The sequence below is a fragment of the Coregonus lavaretus genome (assembly GCF_964263955.1).
Source record: "Coregonus lavaretus genome assembly, chromosome: 37".
NCBI classification, from domain to species: Eukaryota; Metazoa; Chordata; class Actinopteri; order Salmoniformes; family Salmonidae; genus Coregonus; species Coregonus lavaretus.
This window is the reverse complement of record NC_140024.1, coordinates 26,491,949-26,509,888: the sequence shown is the minus strand read 5'-3', so window position 1 is coordinate 26,509,888 and position 17,940 is coordinate 26,491,949. Positions and strand designations below refer to the sequence as shown.

The window sequence follows — 17,940 nt, the reverse complement described above, 5'->3', positions numbered from 1 at the left end:
TAGGAGAAGAGGGAAGGAGGTAGGAGGTAGGAGAAGGAGGTAGGAGAAGGAGGTAGGAGAAGGGGGAAGGAGGTAGGAGAAGGGGGAAGGAGGTAGGAGAAGGAGGTAGGAGAAGGGGGAAGGGGGGAAGGAGGTAGGAGAAGGGGAAAGGAGGTAGGAGGTAGGAGGTAGGAGAAGGAGGTAGGAGAAGGGGTAAGGGGGGAAGGAGGTAGGAGAAGGGGGAAGGAGGTAGGAGAAGGAGGTAGAAGAAGGGGGAAGGGGGGAAGGAGGTAGGAGAAGGGGGAAGGAGGTAGGAGGTAGGAGAAGGGGAAGGAGGTAGGAGAATAGGTAGGAGATGGGGGAAGGAGGTAGGAGGTAGGAGAAGGAGGTAGGAGAAGAGGGAAAGGAGGTTGGAGAAGGGGAAAGGAGGTAGGAGGAGAGGGAAAGGAGGTTGGAGAAGGGGAAAGGAGGTAGGAGGAGAGGGAAGGAGGTAGGAGGAGAGGGAAGGAGGTTGGAGAAGGGGAAAGGAGGTAGGAGGAGAGGGAAAGGAGGTTGGAGAAGGGGAAAGGAGGTAGGAGGAGAGGGAAGGAGGTAGGAGGTAGGAGAAGAGGGAAGGGGGGAAGGAGGTAGGATAAGAGGGAAAGGGGTAGGAGAATGGGGAAGGAGGTAGGAGAAGAGGGAAGAAGGTAGGAGAAGGGGGAAGTGGGGAAGCAGTGGTGGGGGATAGGGTGCAGAGGGGAAAGAGTGAAACAGGTCAGTGGAGAGTATGGACTGAACTCATAATACAGGTGTGGCCAAATGACAAGCAGATTTCCAAATGGACACATGCCACATTTAGCACGCACACGCACACACACACGTGTCATGCCTCACCGACCTCCATGGAAGGTGGTCCATCTGTAGCTGTTTCCAGCCACCAGCGGTCTGTCGTTGTAGGCAGAACACTGCATCTCCCTGAAGTCCTCTGAGCCCCCAGTACACCCCTACAGCAGACAGACACAGAGAGACCTGGTTACCCAGTGCTATGCACTCACACGTGCATGCCTCAAAACACCTCACCATCTTATGTTAATATGTTTAGAGTTCATTAATATACTGTACTGGGCTCCCGAGTGGCGCAGCGGTCTAAGGCACTGCATCTCAGTGCTTGAGGCGTCACTACAGACCCCCTGGTTCGATTCCAGGCTGTATCACAACTGGCCGTGATTGGGAGTCCCATAGGGCGGCGCACAATTGGCCCAGCGTCGTCCGGGTTTGGCTGGTGTAGGCCATCATTGTAAATAAGAATTTGTTCTTAACTGACTTGCCTAGTTAAATAATGGTAAAATAAAAAAATATTTAAAAAATACTGACTCACTGTCTAAACACACACCCACACGTCTGACACACAGGATCCGCACCGTATACTTTCCAAGAAAACGGTATATCTTCAAGAATATATATCATGAGGGTGTAGATGAAAACTCTATGTTATATCTATCTATTTATGGGACTCCGATAGAAGCATATGCACTGTTCATATAGTATCAGGAGCTCAACTTCTGTACAGTACAATGAAGTGACAGGTTCATATTTTCAGTGAAACTGATCACGCCCAGACAGCATACCTGCTTGGTTAAATATAGTAACAGCACAGTTCACATTCACTGAACCAACTTTGTTATCAGCCCTCAAGCACACTCAGCTTATCGTTTCAAAATGTTTGACAACAATATGAAAGTCTGCATCGATTAAGACCATTCTGTATAGAAATCCATCATTCAAAAGTTGTTGTGATTCTGATTACAACTTTTTTGAAGGAGAACAGATTAAAAAAAAATATTCGGCTTGGTTATTCTTAGACAGTGAAGAAAGGGATGATGTAGGGTTAAAAGTGATTGACTTTAGGGCGGACCGGGAATCAAACCCTTGTGTCTTGGGGCAAAGCGTGATTGGGGGTCTGCAGTAGACAGCACATGATAACAAGTTACAGTTACAACAAGACAGTGGAATCTACAGTGGGGAGAACAAGTATTTGATACACTGCCGATTTTGCAGGTTTTCCTACTTACAAAGCATGTAGAGGTCTGTAATTTGTATCATAGGTACACTTCAACTGTGAGAGACGGAATCTAAAACAAAAATCCAGAAAATCACATTGTATGATTTTTAAGTAATTAATTTGCATTTTATTGCATGACATAAGTATTTGATCACCTACCAACCAGTAAGAATTCCGGCTCTCACAGACCTGTTAGTTTTTATTTAAGAAGCCCTCCTGTTCTCCACTCATTACCTGTATTAACTGCACCTGTTTGAACTCATTACCTGTATAAAAGACACCTGTCCACACACTCAATCAAACAGAATCCAACCTCTCCACAATGGCCAAGACCAGAGAGCTGTGTAAGAACATCAGGGATAAAATTGTAGACCTGCACAAGGCTGGGATGGGCTACAGGACAATAGGCAAGCAGCTTGGTGAGAAGGCAACAACTGTTGGCGCAATTATTAGAAAATGGAAGAAGTTCAAGATGACGGTCAATCACCCTCGGTCTGGGGCTCCATGCAAGATCTCAACTCGTGGGGCATCAATGATTATGAGGAAGGTGAGGGATCAGCCCAGAACTACACGGCAGGACCTGGTCAATGACCTAAAGAGAGCTGGGACCACAGTCTCAAAGAAAACCATTAGTAACACACTACGCCGTCATGGATTAAAATCCTGCAGCACACACAAGGTCCCCCTGCTCAAGCCAGCGCATGTCCAGGCACGTCTGAAGTTTGCCAATGACCATCTGGATGATCCAGAGGAGGAATGGGAGAAGGTCATGTGGTCTGATTAGACAAAAATAGAGCTTTTTGGTCTAAACTCCACTCGCCGTGTTTGGAGGAAGAAGAATGATGAGTACAACCCCAAGAACACCATCCCAACCATGAAGCATGGAGGTGGAAACGTTATTCTTTGGGGATGCTTTTCTGCAAAGGGTACAGGACAACTGCACCGTATTGAGGGGAGGATGGATGGGGCCATGTATCGCGAGATCTTGGCCAACAACCTCCTTCCCTCAGTAAGAGCATTGAAGATGGGTCGTGGCTGGGTCTTCCAGCATGACAACGACCCGAAACACACAGCCAGGGCAACTAAGGAGTGGCTCCGTAAGAAGCATCTCAAGGTCCTGGAGTGGCCTAGCCAGTCTCCAGACCTGAACCCAATAGAAAATCTTTGGAGGGAGCTGAAAGTCCGTATTGCCCAGCGACAGCCCCGAAACCTGAAGGATCTGGAGAAGGTCTGTATGGAGGAGTGGGCCAAAATCCCTGCTGCAGTGTGTGCAAACCTGGTCAAGACCTACAGGAAACGTATGATCTCTGTAATTGCAAACAAAGGTTTCTGTACCAAATATTAAGTTCTGCTTTTCTGATGTATCAAATACTTATGTCATGCAATAAAATGCAAATTAATTATCATACAATGTGATTTTCTGGATTTTTGTTTTAGATTCCGTCTCTCACAGTTGAAGTGTACCTATGATAAAAATTACAGACCTCTACATGCTTTGTAAGTAGGAAAACCTGCGAAATCGGCAGTGTATCAAATACTTGTTCTCCCCACTGTATGTGTTACACAAACTCCCCAAAAAACGCAGCAAGTGACAAATTGAAAGGTTACAAATTCCTGTCATACACACAAGGCTGATGCAGGGTTCCACATCTGTTTGTGCTTTAGCCAACTCCTAGTTCTGTTGTGTTTGTCTGTTGTCATGCCAACGTGTCTTGTCCTATGGCAGGAGTCAGAGGAGTTGGCACTTCAACAAATGAGTCCAGGGATGTGTTAATTAGGCCCCGAAAGGGGAAAAACAGACTAAAGGGACTTCCTGGACCTATCCAAAACGAAACACTAATTTAAATATTCCTTTACAAAACATTTTAAAACGTTTTCCATTGCGTGCCCTACACAAGCTTGACACTCCGCTGCATGATATTCTGGATGTTGTACTGGACCACTAGGTCTTGGCATGTTATGATAGACATGTGCAAACACAGCATACTGGTTTCCATGTGTGGTGATGTCATCGTGTTGACACATACCTTGGGGTTGCAGATCTTGTATTGTCTGGGGTCTCCTGAGCATGGCCCGCCAACTGGGTTCCTGGGACAGAGTTCAGTCATTTATGAAAATGAGAATGACTGTACACTTAAGGGCACACTAAATAAGGCCACTGGTCATCCCATTACAGAAAGCTGACTTGAATGGGAAAGTTTGTGGTAGTCATTCTGTTTCCCATGTTGTATTACTAGACAGATCACAGCAAATACAGAGAAAGCAGCCTACAAAGTCATTCACTTTCATTTTTTGAGGATTAACCTGTTTGAAGTAGATCTCTGTTGTGATTGGTCCATCCCTGGTTCTTACCTGGTGATGCAGGTGCGTGTACGCACCGAGGCCCCTCCCCCACATGAGCGCGAGCACACAGACCAGCCGTTCCACGAGGCCCATTCGTTCCTGTAGTGCAGCTGTCGTCGGGCACGCGCTGGACGACCCTCCGACGGACCCCACGCAGACACCCAGGAAGACTGAGACACAGAAGGTCAGAGGTCAACATAATGTATTGACGTAAAGTAAACTAGATTCTATCTATTGATATATTTATATGGTTCACATACTATATAAACAGCATTCTGCATCAACTGATTATTCATTGATTTACTACAGAATTGATCCCAAAGAGCCAAGGCCATTAGCTTATTGGTTGGACGATGGATTCTCTAAGTATTTGACCCCCTCTCAATCAGAAAGATTTCTGGCTCCCAGGTGTCTTTTATACAGGAAACGAGCTGAGATTAGGAGCACACTCTTAAAGGGAGTGCTCCTAATCTCAGCTTGTTCCCTGTATAAAAGACACCTGTCCAAGACCAAAGAGCTCTCCAAGGATGTCAGGGACAGGATTGTAGACCTACACAAGGCTGGAATGGGCTACAAGACCATCGCCAAGCAGCTTGGTGAGAAGGTGACAACAGTTGGTGCGATTATTCGCAAATGGAAGAAACACAAAAGAACTGTAAACTCAGAGGTCAACATAATGTATTGACGTAAAGTAAACTAGATTCTATCTATTGATATATTTATATGGTTCACATACTATATAAACAGCATTCTGCATCAACTGATTATTCATTGATTTACTACAGAATTGATCCCAAAGAGCCAAGGCCATTAGCTTATTGGTTGGACAATGGATTCTCTAGGGGCCCAATTATGATTCCTTAGAAGATACGTCACTTTGGATTGAACGATTGACTGATTGATTTGGTCATTCAACAATACACGTAGACAACAGTCAAATCAGTTTACATTATTACCACTCACATATTATAATTAAAGCAGTACATTTATTCCAAATGATTGAGCATGTAAATGTATTGCCAGAATAAAGCCAACAACTCTGCAGACGCATGCCAGATCTTACAATGCCTGGATAAGTATTTAACATATCAGTCTATGTGTGTGTGGTTGTGTGTGATTGTGTGTGGTTGTGTGTGCGACTGTGTGTGTTTGAGTGCATCAATGTGTTTGTGTGTGAGGAGGGGGTGAAAGCGAGGTATAGGTGAGGTAAATACCATAAATGTGTGAAAGGGGTGTGTAGTGTAGTGTGTGTGTGTGTGTGTGTGTTTGTTCACACCCTGCTACCTGTCAACAAGATCACCTTGGGGAAGCCAGTTGTTTAGTGCTATATATAAAAACTTCTTCTCTATCACATAAATCTATTTCGTGTGTGTGTGTGTGTGTGTGTGTGTGTGTGTGTGTGTGTGTGTGTTCACACCCTGCTACCTGTCAACAAGATCACCTTGGGGAAGCCAGTTGTTAAGTGCTATATATAAAAACTTCATCTCTATCACATAAATCTATTTCAAGTGTGTGTGTGTAGTGTGTGTGTGTAGTGTGTGTGTGTGTGTGTGTGTGTGTGTGTGTGTGTGTGTGTGTGTGTGTGTGTGTGTGTGTGTGTGTGTGTGTGTGTGTGTGTCACACCCTGCTACCTGTCAACAAGATCACCTTGGGGAAGCCAGTTGTTAAGTGCTATATATAAAAACTTCATCTCTATCACATAAATCTATTTCAAGTGTGTGTGTGTGTAGTGTGTGTGTGTGTGTGTGTGTGTGTGTGTGTGTGTGTGTGTGTGTGTGTGTGTGTGTGTGTGTGTGTGTGTGTTTGTTCACACCCTGCTACCTGTCAACAAGATCACCTTGGGGAAGCCAGTTGTTAAGTGCTATATATAAAAACTTCATCTCTATCACATAAATCTATTTCAAGTGTGTGTGTGTGTAGTGTGTGTGTGTGTGTGTGTGTGTGTGTGTGTGTGTGTGTTTGTTCACACCCTGCTACCTGTCAACAAGATCACCTTGGGGAAGCCAGTTGTTTAGTGCTATATATAAAAACTTCATCTCTATCACATAAATCTATTTCAAGTGTGTGTGTGTGTAGTGTGTGTGTGTGTGTGTGTGTGTGTGTGTGTGTGTGTGTGTGTGTGTTTGTTCACACCCTGCTACCTGTCAACAAGATCACCTTGGGGAAGCCAGTTGTTTAGTGCTATATATAAAAACTTCATCTCTAGCACATAAATGCTCCTGGTTATCCGTAAATAAATAAGAAACACGAACAATTGTGCCTACTGGTTTGCTTAATAAGTTATTATTCATACTTTTACTTTGATACTTAAGTACATTTTAGTAATTACATTTACTTTTGATACTTAAGTATATTTAAAACCAAATACTTTTATTCAAGTAGTATTTTACTGGGTGACTTTCACTTTTACTTGAGTCATTTTCTATTAAGGTATCTTTACTTTTACTCAAGTATGACAATTGGGTACTTTTTCCACCACTGATTACGAGCCTAGTTGGTTAAGCTACAGAAAAAGACAGCAACCTTCCCACTAGCCATGATTGGCTGAGATAATGAGTGGCTGGACATGCCGAGAGACGAGTTCGGATTGGTCTGCAGTGAGGGAAAAAAGTATTTGATCCCCTGCTGATTTTGTATGTTTGCCCACTGACAAAGAAATGATCAGTCTATCATTTTAATGGTAGGTTTATTTGAACAGTGAGAGACAGAATAACAACAAAAACATCCATAAAAACACATGTCAAAAATATTATAAATTTATTTGCATTTTAATGAGGGAAATAAGTATTTGACCCCCTCTCAATCAGAAAGATTTCTGGCTCCCAGGTGTCTTTTATACAGGAAACGAGCTGAGATTAGGAGCACACTCTTAAAGGGAGTGCTCCTAATCTCAGCTTGTTCCCTGTATAAAAGACACCTGTCCAAGACCAAAGAGCTCTCCAAGGATGTCAGGGACAGGATTGTAGACCTACACAAGGCTGGAATGGGCTACAAGACCATCGCCAAGCAGCTTGGTGAGAAGGTGACAACAGTTGGTGCGATTATTCGCAAATGGAAGAAACACAAAAGAACTGTAAACCCCCCCGGCCTGGGGCTCCTTGCAAGATCTCACCTCGTGGAGTTGCAATGATCATGAGAACGGTGAGGAATCAGCCCAGAACTACACAGGAGGATCTTGTCAATGATCTCAAGGCAGCTGGGACCATAGTCACCAAGAAAACAATTGGTAACACACTACGCCGTGAAGGACTGAAATCCTGCAGCGCCCGCAAGGTCCCCCTGCTCAAGAAAGCACATATACAGGATGTCTGAAGTTTGCCAATGAACATCTGAATGATTCAGAGGAGAACTGGGTGAAAGTGTTGTGGTCAGATGAGACCAAAATCGAGCTCTTTGGCATCAACTCAACTCGCCGTGTTTGGAGGAGGAGGAATGCTGCCTATGACCCCAAGAACACCATCCCCACCGTCAACCATGGAGGTGGAAACATTATGCTTTGGGGGTGTTTTTCTGCTAAGGGGACAGGACAACTTCACCGCATCAAAGGGATGATGGACGGGGCCATGTACCGTCAAATCTTGGGTGAGAACTTCCTTCCCTCAGCCAGGACATTGAAAATGGGTCGTGGATGGGTATTCCAGCATGACAATGACCCAAAACACACGGCCAAGGCAACAAAGGAGTGGCTCAAGAAGAAGCACATTAAGGTCCTGGAGTGGCCTAGCCAATCTCCAGACCTAAAACCCATAGAAAATCTGTGGAGGGAGCTGAAGGTTCGAGTTGCCAAACATCAGCCTCGAAACCTTAATGACTTGGAGATGATCTGCAAGGAGGAGTGGAACAAAATCCCTCCTGAAATGTGTGCAAACCTGGTGACCAACTACAAGAAACGTCTGACCTCTGTGATTGCCAACAAGGGTTTTGCCACCAAGTACTAAGTCATGTTTTGCAGAGGGGTCAAATACTTATTTCCCTCATTCAAATGCAAATACATTTATAACATTTTTGACATGCGTTTTTCTGGATTTTTTGTTGTTGTTATTCTGTCTCTCACTGTTCAAATAAACCTACCATTAAAATTATAGACTGATCATGTCTTTGTCAGTGGGCAAACGTACAAAATCAGCAGGGGATCAAATACTTTTTTCCCTCACTGTAGCACACTTCTGTCTATTTGAGCTGGTCAGTATGTGTAGGTAATCGTGTCTAACGTGGCTTTAAAAAAATGTATTGCATAGTAAAACTGCATAAGTGTTGCTCTCTACTTTCTGGAGGACCGAGTTTTGAAAAGTATGATAGCTAAGGAGATGGAGAAAACATTCTCAAACTAAGGGCAACCATGGCATCTGTGACAGGGAGACGCATCCATCCATGATGTATACGGGTAATATAGTCTAGCTAACTACATTTTCAGATATTACACATTTCTAATTTTGACAGAAAGTAGTTTCATTTCAAGTTAAAGTGTACTGTTAGCTAGCTAGCTAATGTTAGCTGGCTGGCTCGCTAGCTAATGTTACGTGTATGATCTTATTATTCGTATCTCAGAGCCATTTGCTTTGCTAGTTATAGCCTAATGTTAGCTAGCAAACATTGAACCTGGTTGGTTAGCTACCTGCAGATTCATGCAGGGTAGTAACGTCATGAGTTGGGATTATGGTTCATTATTTACCTAGCTAGCTAGCTAGCTAGCTAGCTAGCTACATGTCTTAACAAAAGACACCACTATGCAAGTAACCATTTCAATAGAATGTCACTGCCACAACTGTTGATAGCCGTAGCTGGTAAATTTGCTCTGGCTAACTACTCCGATTTCAGAGCACTCCCGTCTGAGTGTGCCAGAGCGCAGAATAACTGACAAATTCACGAACACTTACCACCCGTTGAATATGGCCGGTGTCAGTAAACGTTGGCAAAAAAGCGTAAATTGTTGCCAGCAGCACAGTTGCAGTCACCAATGCTCTGGATAACATAAAAACAGCCTAACCAGCTCTGCTAGGGTGAGTAATGGTCAGTGAGCTGTTCTCTCATTTGTGTCTGGAAGCAGCTAGCAAGTTAGCCAGTTAGCTTGGGTGCTTGACTGCTGTTGCTAGTACAGAACGCTCGGATCAACGCTTAAAGAGATGGGTGGGGCTAAAGCTTAAGAGGGTGTGAGCGATGGTGAATGAGTGTAGACAAAGAAGAGCTCTCCAGTAGGTACCAAAACATTCAAAGGCCATTTTCTCAAAAGTGAGGTTACAAGTTTATCAACTTTCAAAGCAGCATTACTTTACCATTGTTCCTCAAATGCAGTGTATGATATACCATTTTGTAGCTCTGTGTCTCTGCTTTTATCCAATGTAAAAAGACACCATTTCAAATGTTGCTACATAAGACCGAATCAAGGTGGTCGGGGTCCTAGATCAACAGTCCTACTCTGAGACGCTTCCAGAATACGGGCCCTGATGAAGCAGATGCAAAACACGTCATTCATACCATTTCTATTCACACCTTAATAAAGACTAAACACTATGATTGGAATCTATGGTAGTTCTCAAGGTTGATTGTTGTTTTTCAAGTGTATAATTTTGCATCTGAATGACTCAGGTAAGATTTCAGGTAGGACTCAGGTAAGATTTCAGGTAAGACTCAGGTAAGAGTTTAGGTAAGACAATAAAGACTTCCACAAAGTTGAATTGTTGTTTGTGTAACATGGTGGATGGACAAAGCACAGGGGAGCAGCATTATACAGTGTGCTGTCCTTTCTTTATATATAGTGCATTTTTGCCCAGCACCTGTTTTCTTTGGGTTCTGTGTGTAGTGACACGCCGCAGGCTCATGGTCTCGTGATAAGGTGGCCCTGCTTGAGACTTCAAAATCAATGTCACGTCTATAACGGTGTACTCCCTGTTCACCCATGACTGTGTGGCCAGGCACGTCTCCAACTCAATTATCAAGTTTGCTGACAACACAACACTGGTAGGCCTGATTCCCAACAATGACGAGGAAGTGAGAGCGCTGGCAGAGTGGTGCCAGGAAAATAACCTCTCCCTCAACATCAACAAAACGAAGGAGCTGATCGTTTACTACAGGAAACAGCAGAGAGAGCACAACCCATCCACATCGACGGGGCCGCAGTGGAGAGGGTAAAAAGCTTCATGTTCCTCTGCGTGCACATCACTAGCGACCTGAAATGGTCCCTTCACACAGACAGGGTGGTGAAGAAGGTGCAACAGCGCCTCTTCAACCTGAGGAGGCTGAAGGAATTCGGCTTAGCACCTAAGACCCTCACGAACTTCTACAGATGCACCATTGTGAGCATCCTGTCGGGCTGTATCACCGCCTGGTACAGCAATTGCACCGTCCGCAACCACAGGGCTCTCCAGATGGTGGTGTGGTCAGCCCAACGCTTCATCGGGGGAACACTACCTGCCCTCCGGGACATCTACAGCACCCGGTGTCACAGGAAGGCCAAGAAGATCAAGGACCTCAGCCTCCCCGAGACACAGCCTGTTCACCCTGCTACCACCTATAAAGGCGGAGACAGTACAGGTGCATCAAAGCTGGGACCGAGAGACTGATAAACAGCTTCTATCTCCAGGCCATCAGACTGTTAAACAGTCACTACTAGCCGGCCTCCGCCCAGTACCCTGCCCTGAACCTTAGACTCGGTCACATAATGTTTATATGCTGTTTTACCCAATTAATATGTATATACTGTATTCTAGTCATGGCTAATCCTATTTAACTATTGCTATACACACAACTTTCTATTCACATACTGTCCATATGGTCGATACACATCATTCACATACATATACAGTGCCTTCAGAAAGTATTCATACCCCTTGACTTTTTCAAAATGTTGTTGTGTTACAAAGTGGGATTCAAATGTATTTAATTTCCATTTTTTGTAAACGATCTGCACAAATAACTCTGTAATGTCAAAGTGGAAGAACATTTTTCTAAAAATGTAAATGTATGTAAAATAAGTATTCAATCCCCTTAGTTAATACATGTTAGAATCAACTTAGGCAACGATTGCGGCTGTGAGTCTTTCTGGGTAAGTCTCTAAGAACTTAGCAAACCTGGATTTTACTATATTTGCTTTTTAAAATTCTTCAAGCTCTGTTAAGTTGGTTGTTGATCCTTGCTACATAGCCATTGTCAAGTCTTGCCATAGATTTTCAAGCCGATTTAAGTCAGAACTGTAACTAGGCCACTCAGGAACATTCAATGTCATCTTGGTAAGTAACACCAGTGTATATTTGGCATTGCGTTTTAGGTTATAGTTCTGCTGAAAGGTGGATTTGTCCCCCAGTGTCTGTTGGAAAGCAGACTAAACCAGGTTTTCCTCTAGGATTTTGCCTGTGCTTAGCTCTATTCCTTTAATTGTTATCCTAAAAAACTCCCTAGTCCTTACCGATGACAAACATACCCATAACATGATGCAGCCACCAACATGCTTGAAAATATGAATAGTGGTATTCAGTGATGTTGTGTTGGATTTGCCCCAAACATAACACATAATGCTTTGTATTCAGGACAAAAAGTTCATTTGTTTGCCACATTTTTTGCAGTATTACTTTAGTGCCTTATTGCAAACATGATGCATGTTTTGAAATATTTGTATTCTGTACAGACTTCCTTCTTTTCACTCTGTCAATTGTTAGTATTGTGCAGTAACTACAATGTTGTTGATTAATCCTCAGTTTTCTCCCATCACAGCCATTAAACTCTGTAACTGGCTTAAAATCACCATTGGCCTCATGGTGAAATCCCTAAACGGTTTCCTTCCTCTCCGGCAACTGAGTTAGGAAGGACACCTGTATCTTTGTAGTGACTGGGTGTATTGATACACCATCCAAAGTGTAATTAATAACTTCACCATGCTCAAAGAGATAGTCAATGTCAGATTATATATATTTTTACCCATCTACCAATAGGTGCCCTTCTTTGCGAGGCATTGGAAAACCTCCTTGGTCTTTGTCGTTGAATCTGTGCTTCAAATTCACTGCTCGACTGAGGGACGTTACAGATAATTGTATGTGTGGGGTACAGAGATGAGGTAGTCATTCAAAAATCATGTTAAACACTATTATTGTGGAGGCGAAAGAAACGCACACCTATTTAGGCGAGGTGCTGGCTAACAGAGTAGAACACCTATTTAGGTGAGGTGCTGGCTCACGGAGTAGAACACCTGTTTAGGAGAGGTGCTGGCTAGCGGAGTAGAACACCTATTTAGGCGAGGTGCTGGCTAACAGAGTAGAACACCTATTTAGGCGAGGTGCTGGCTAACGGAGTAGAACACTTGAAAAAGAAAAGGAAAGCTGCACACTCTAAGAGCTCAGATGTTATAATTTAATAACCTAATAACCAACGTTTGGACTGTCGAAACGTTGGTTATTAGGTTATTAAATTATAACATCTGAGCGCCTAGAGTGTGCGGCTCTCCTTTTCTTTTTCAAACACTAGTATTGCATACAGTTAGTCCATGCAACTTACTATCTGTCTTGTTAAGCACATTTTTACTTCTGAACTTATTTAGGATTGCCATAACAAAGGGTTTGAATACTTATTGATGCAAGACATTTCAGCAACGTTTTTATTAAATTTGTAAACATTTCTAAAAACATAATTCCACTTTGACATTATGGGGTATGGTGTGTAGATCAGTGACACAAAATCTAAATGTAATCCCTTTTAAATTCAGGCTGTAACACAACAAAATGTGGAAAAAGTAAAGGGGTGTGAATACTTTCTGAAGGCACTGTTTATTTATATTCCACTAATTTCCTGCAATTCTATCCATTTTGCTATGTGGTTTTGTCCTGTGTATTTAAATACTGTATTCTCGACATAGCTCATTCTAATATTTCTACTACTGTACATTGCATTTTAGTTACACTGTTTATAACACACACACACACACACACACACACACACACACACACACACACACACACACACACACACACACACACACACCTCATATTTATTTATATACTGGATTCTTGACATAGCTCACTCTAATATACAGTTGAAGTCGGAAGTTTACATACACCTTAGCCAAATACATTTAAACTCTGTTTTTCACAATTCCTGACATTTAATCCTAGTAAAAATTCCCTGTCTTAGGTCAGTTAGGATCACCACTTTACTTAATAGTAGAGAAAATGATTTATTTCATCACATTCCCAGTGGGTCAGAGGTTTACATACACTCAATTAGTATTTGGTAGCATTGCCTTTAAATTGTTTAACTTGGGTCAAACGTTTTGGGCAGCCTTCCACAAGCTTCCCACAATAAGTTGGGTGAATTTTGGCCCATTCCTCCTGACAGAGCTGGTGTAACTGAGTCAGGTTTGTAGGCCTCCTTGCTCGCACACGCTTTTTCAGTTATGCCCACACATTTTCTATAGGATTGAGGTCAGGGCTTTGTGATGGCCACTCCAATACCTTGACTTTGTTGTCCTTAAGCCATTTTGCCACAACTTTGGAAGTATGCTTGGGGTCATTGTCCATTTGGAAGACCCATTTGCGACCAAGCTTTAACTTCCTGACTGATGTCTTGAGATGTTGCTTCAATATATCCACATAATTTTCCTTCCTCATGATGCCAGCTATTTTGTGAAGTGCACCAGTCCCTCCTGCAGCAAAGCACCCCCACAGCATGATGCTGCCACCCCCGTGCTTCACGGTTGGGATGGTGTTCTTCGGCTTGCAAGCAACCCCCTTTTTCCTCCAAACATAACAATGGTCATTATGGCCAAACAGTTCTATTTTTGTTTCCAAAATGTACGATCTTTGTCCCCATGTGCAGTTGCAAACCGTAGTGTGCCTTTTTTATGGCGGTTTTGGAGCAGTGGCTTCTTCCTTGCTGAGCGGCCATTCAGATTATGTCGATATAGGACTCGTTTTACTGTGGATATTGATACTTTTGTACCTGTTTCCTCCAGCATCTTCACAAGGTCCTTTGCTGTTGTTCTGGGATTGATTTGCACTTTTTCGCACAAAAGTACGTTCATCTCTAGGAGACAGAACACGTCTCCTTCCTGAGCGGTATGACGGCTGCGTGTTCCCATGGTGTATATACTTACGTACTATTGTTTGTACAGATGGACGTGGTACCTTCAGGCATTTGGAAATTGCTCCCAATGATGAACCAGACTTGTGGAGGTCTACAATTTTCTTTCCGAGGTCTTGGCTGATTTCTTTTGATTTTCCCATGATGTCAAGCAAAGAGGCACTGAGTTTGAAGGTAGGCCTTGAAATACATCCACAGGTACACCTCCAATTGACTCAAATGATGTCAATTAGCCTATCAGAAGCCATCATTTTCTGGAATTTTCCAAGCTGTTTAAAGGCACAGTCAACTTCGTGTATGTAAACTTCTGACCCACTGGAATTGTGATACAGTGAATTATAAGTGAAATAATCTGTCTGTAAACAATTGTTGGAAAAATTACTTGTGTCATGCACAACGTAGATGTCCTAACCGACTTGCCAAAACTATAGTTTGTTAACAAGAAAGGTGTGGAGTGGTTGAAAAACAAGTTTTAATGACTCCAACCTAAATGTATGTAAACTTCCGACTTCAACTGTATCTACTGCTGTACATACACTGTAAAAAGTAATTGCCTAACTCTTAAAGCGATTGTGTAGTGATTATCTCCAACTGCCTGTAGAACTCAAATCATATAAGTGGTACTAACTCAGATGTCAATCAGATGTTCTTATCGCTTACTGTTTTTGAGTACTGTTAACAAATAATAGGTTATTTTATAAATAACTTTATTTATCTTTGTTCTGCTAATCTAAAGTTGATTTAATATTTTAAGGTCAATCTAACATTTATTAAGTTGTTCTTACTTGATTCTATTATGTTTTACATCTTTAATTTAAAGAATAAAGTAGTAGTCAGACACATTGATATTTGAGTAAAAAAACACTTGATTTATCTGATCTAGAATTATTACGTTTTTGTAAGATATTAATACTTAATAGTGGGTAATTATAATTTTGACTTTATTTTGCATGGAAGTTTGAAGAAAGAAAAGTATATTTCTAAAAACCATGTGCACCACTCTTAATGCCAGAGGCTAATGCAGCATCCTGTTCTGCTTACAGGTAGCTCTACCTTACTGCTAGAGGAATGTGCTCATAAATGTACTTAGCAGAACTAATTACTTTTTACAGGGTATTATTCTTAGTATATCTCATGTTATTTAATCTGGTGTATATATGCACAGATTGCGTTTGGATTACTGTTACAGTGCTTTTTGGGTTGTTCATTGGATTAGTTCTGAAATGTATTGATTCCCTGTTGTGTTTTTTATTTATTTGATATTTTCTTATTATTTGTGTACTTTTTTTACATTAAACTGCATTGTTAGGAGCTAGTAATTTAAGCATTTCGTTGCAACCGCTATAAAATCTGCTAATCTGTGTATGCGACCAATAAACTTTGATTTGAGACTTTGGTTTCTATCATGGGTGACCTGGGTTCAGATCCCACCCATGACTTCACCTTTGTTGGCTTCAAGAGTTTGGCACATACCTACCTTAGTTGGACAAATCCCTGTAAAGTGCTCAGTTCGATCGTTCCAGCATGCCTCCCCTTTTCACTATAGCCCAGTCAGTCAGAGGAATGACACTGATGATTGGCTGAGGGTTAACAGACATGGATGGGCTTGGTTGACTGCCTCAGCTAGTCTCAGCCACCTGAGGGCAATGGGAGTGTGTGTGTGTTTGAGAGAGATAGAGATAGAGAGAGAGAGAGAGAGAGAGGTATGTGTGAGAGAGCAAGAGAGAGAAAGAAAGAGTAAGAGTGAAAGGAAGAGTCCAGGGCCAACCTCAAGTTCAGTTTTGCTGCCACTTTTAGTGGAGCTGCCTTTTAAACCGTTCTGTCTGTGTGTCAATGATCAGAGGGACACTTGAGAGGGAGGCCTTTGGCTTTGACGTCTCTGACCAACTATTTGCGGAGGGACAGAATGGAAGGAGTGGATGGAATTCCACGAGAAAGTCATGTTAATAAAAACACTGCTTAGTTCGAGAGGGGGGGGGGGGGCATCTTAGTCACTCTCTCTGTCACCGCCTGTGGACAGGGGACTATTTGTGTACGTGTGCATGTGTGTCAGGAAAGCCCCCTTCCCCTCAGGCTCTCCCTAACAACCAGACAAACAGTGATGAAAGATGGCCGCTCCGCTTGGAGAAGAAGCGAGGGGCAACGCAGCAATTAGAGCGTGCCCAGATGGGAGAGAGATGGAGAGCAACAACCAGCCCTATAGGAACACGCTAAACGCTACACAAACATTCCAATCAGCTCCTTTCTTCCAGAACCTCAAAACCTCAATAGCCATGCCAGCAGGACCCCTCATCACATCTGATACTAGTCGGAGAACTTTGATTTGTATATTATCTAAATGACCTGGATTTTCCTCAGGGAAACACTGGAGAACAGGGATTTGGGGTGTGTCCCAAATGGCACCCTATTCCTTATATAGTCCACTACTTTTGACCAGGGCCCATAAGGTTAGGGTTAGGAGTGCACTATATAGGGAATAGGGTGCCATTTGGTACTCAACATTCTTCGCACAGATTAGAGCATTACACTAATCAGGCCCTGTTCTCAGACCTGTTTGTGCTGTCTTGACAACTCCTATGGTCATTGTCAAGCCAATAGGAGTTGGCAAGACAGCACAAACAGATCTGGGACCAGGTTACTAAATGGGGCCTGTGAGTTTATAAAGCGTCCAGCCAGGATGGGTTCAATTCCATTTCACTTCAGCCATTTCAGGGGGATGATTGGAAATGTCCCATCACTGTCCCATTAATGGAACATACAGTACCAGTCAAAAGTTTGGACACCTACACATTCAAGGGTTTTTCTTTATTTTTGCTATTTTCTACATTATAGAATAATAGTGAAGAAATCAAAACAATGAAATAACACATATGGAATCATGTAGTAGCCAAAAAAGTGTTATATTTTAGATTCTTCAAAGTAGCCACCCTTCGCCTTGATGACAGCTTTGCACACTCTTGGCAATCTCTCAACCAGCTTCACCTGGAATGCTTTTCCAACCATTTTGAAGGAGTTCCCACATATGCTGAGCACTTGCTGGCTGCTTTTCCTTCACTCTGCAGTCCAACTCATACCAAACCATCTGGGTTGAGGTTGGGTGATTGTGGAGGCCAGGTCATCTGATGCAGCACTCCATCACTCTCCTTCTTGGTCAAATAGCCCTTACACAGCCTGGAGGTGTGTTGGGTCATTGTCCTGTTGAAAAACAAATGATAGTCCCACTAAGCGCAAACCAGATGGGATGGCATATCGCTGCAGAATGCTGTGGTAGCCATGCTGGTTAAGTGTGCCTTGAATACTAAATAAAATCACCAACAGTATCACCAGCAAAGCACCCCCACACCATCACACCTCCTCCTCCATGCTTCACGGTGGGAACCACACATGCAGAGATCATCCGTTCACCTACTCTGCGTCTCATAAAGACACGGCTGTTGGAACCAAAAATCTCAAATTTGGACTCATCAGACCAAAGGACAGATTTCCATCGGTCTAATGTCCATTGCTTGTGT

General features: G+C 42.9%; 1 protein-coding gene across 1 annotated transcript in view; it reads right to left on the bottom strand.

The window, feature by feature from the left end:
- Positions 1-17,940, bottom strand: part of adamtsl5 (ADAMTS like 5) — a 56,249-nt gene that overhangs the window by 21,049 nt on the left and 17,260 nt on the right. Inside the window, exons 3-5 of the mRNA XM_084154021.1 lie at positions 4,373-4,533; positions 4,048-4,108; positions 857-962 (exon numbers count right to left, since the gene is read on the bottom strand). Coding sequence (XP_084010147.1) covers positions 857-962; positions 4,048-4,108; positions 4,373-4,533 — 328 coding nt within the window. The remainder of the gene's footprint in view (positions 1-856; positions 963-4,047; positions 4,109-4,372; positions 4,534-17,940) is intronic.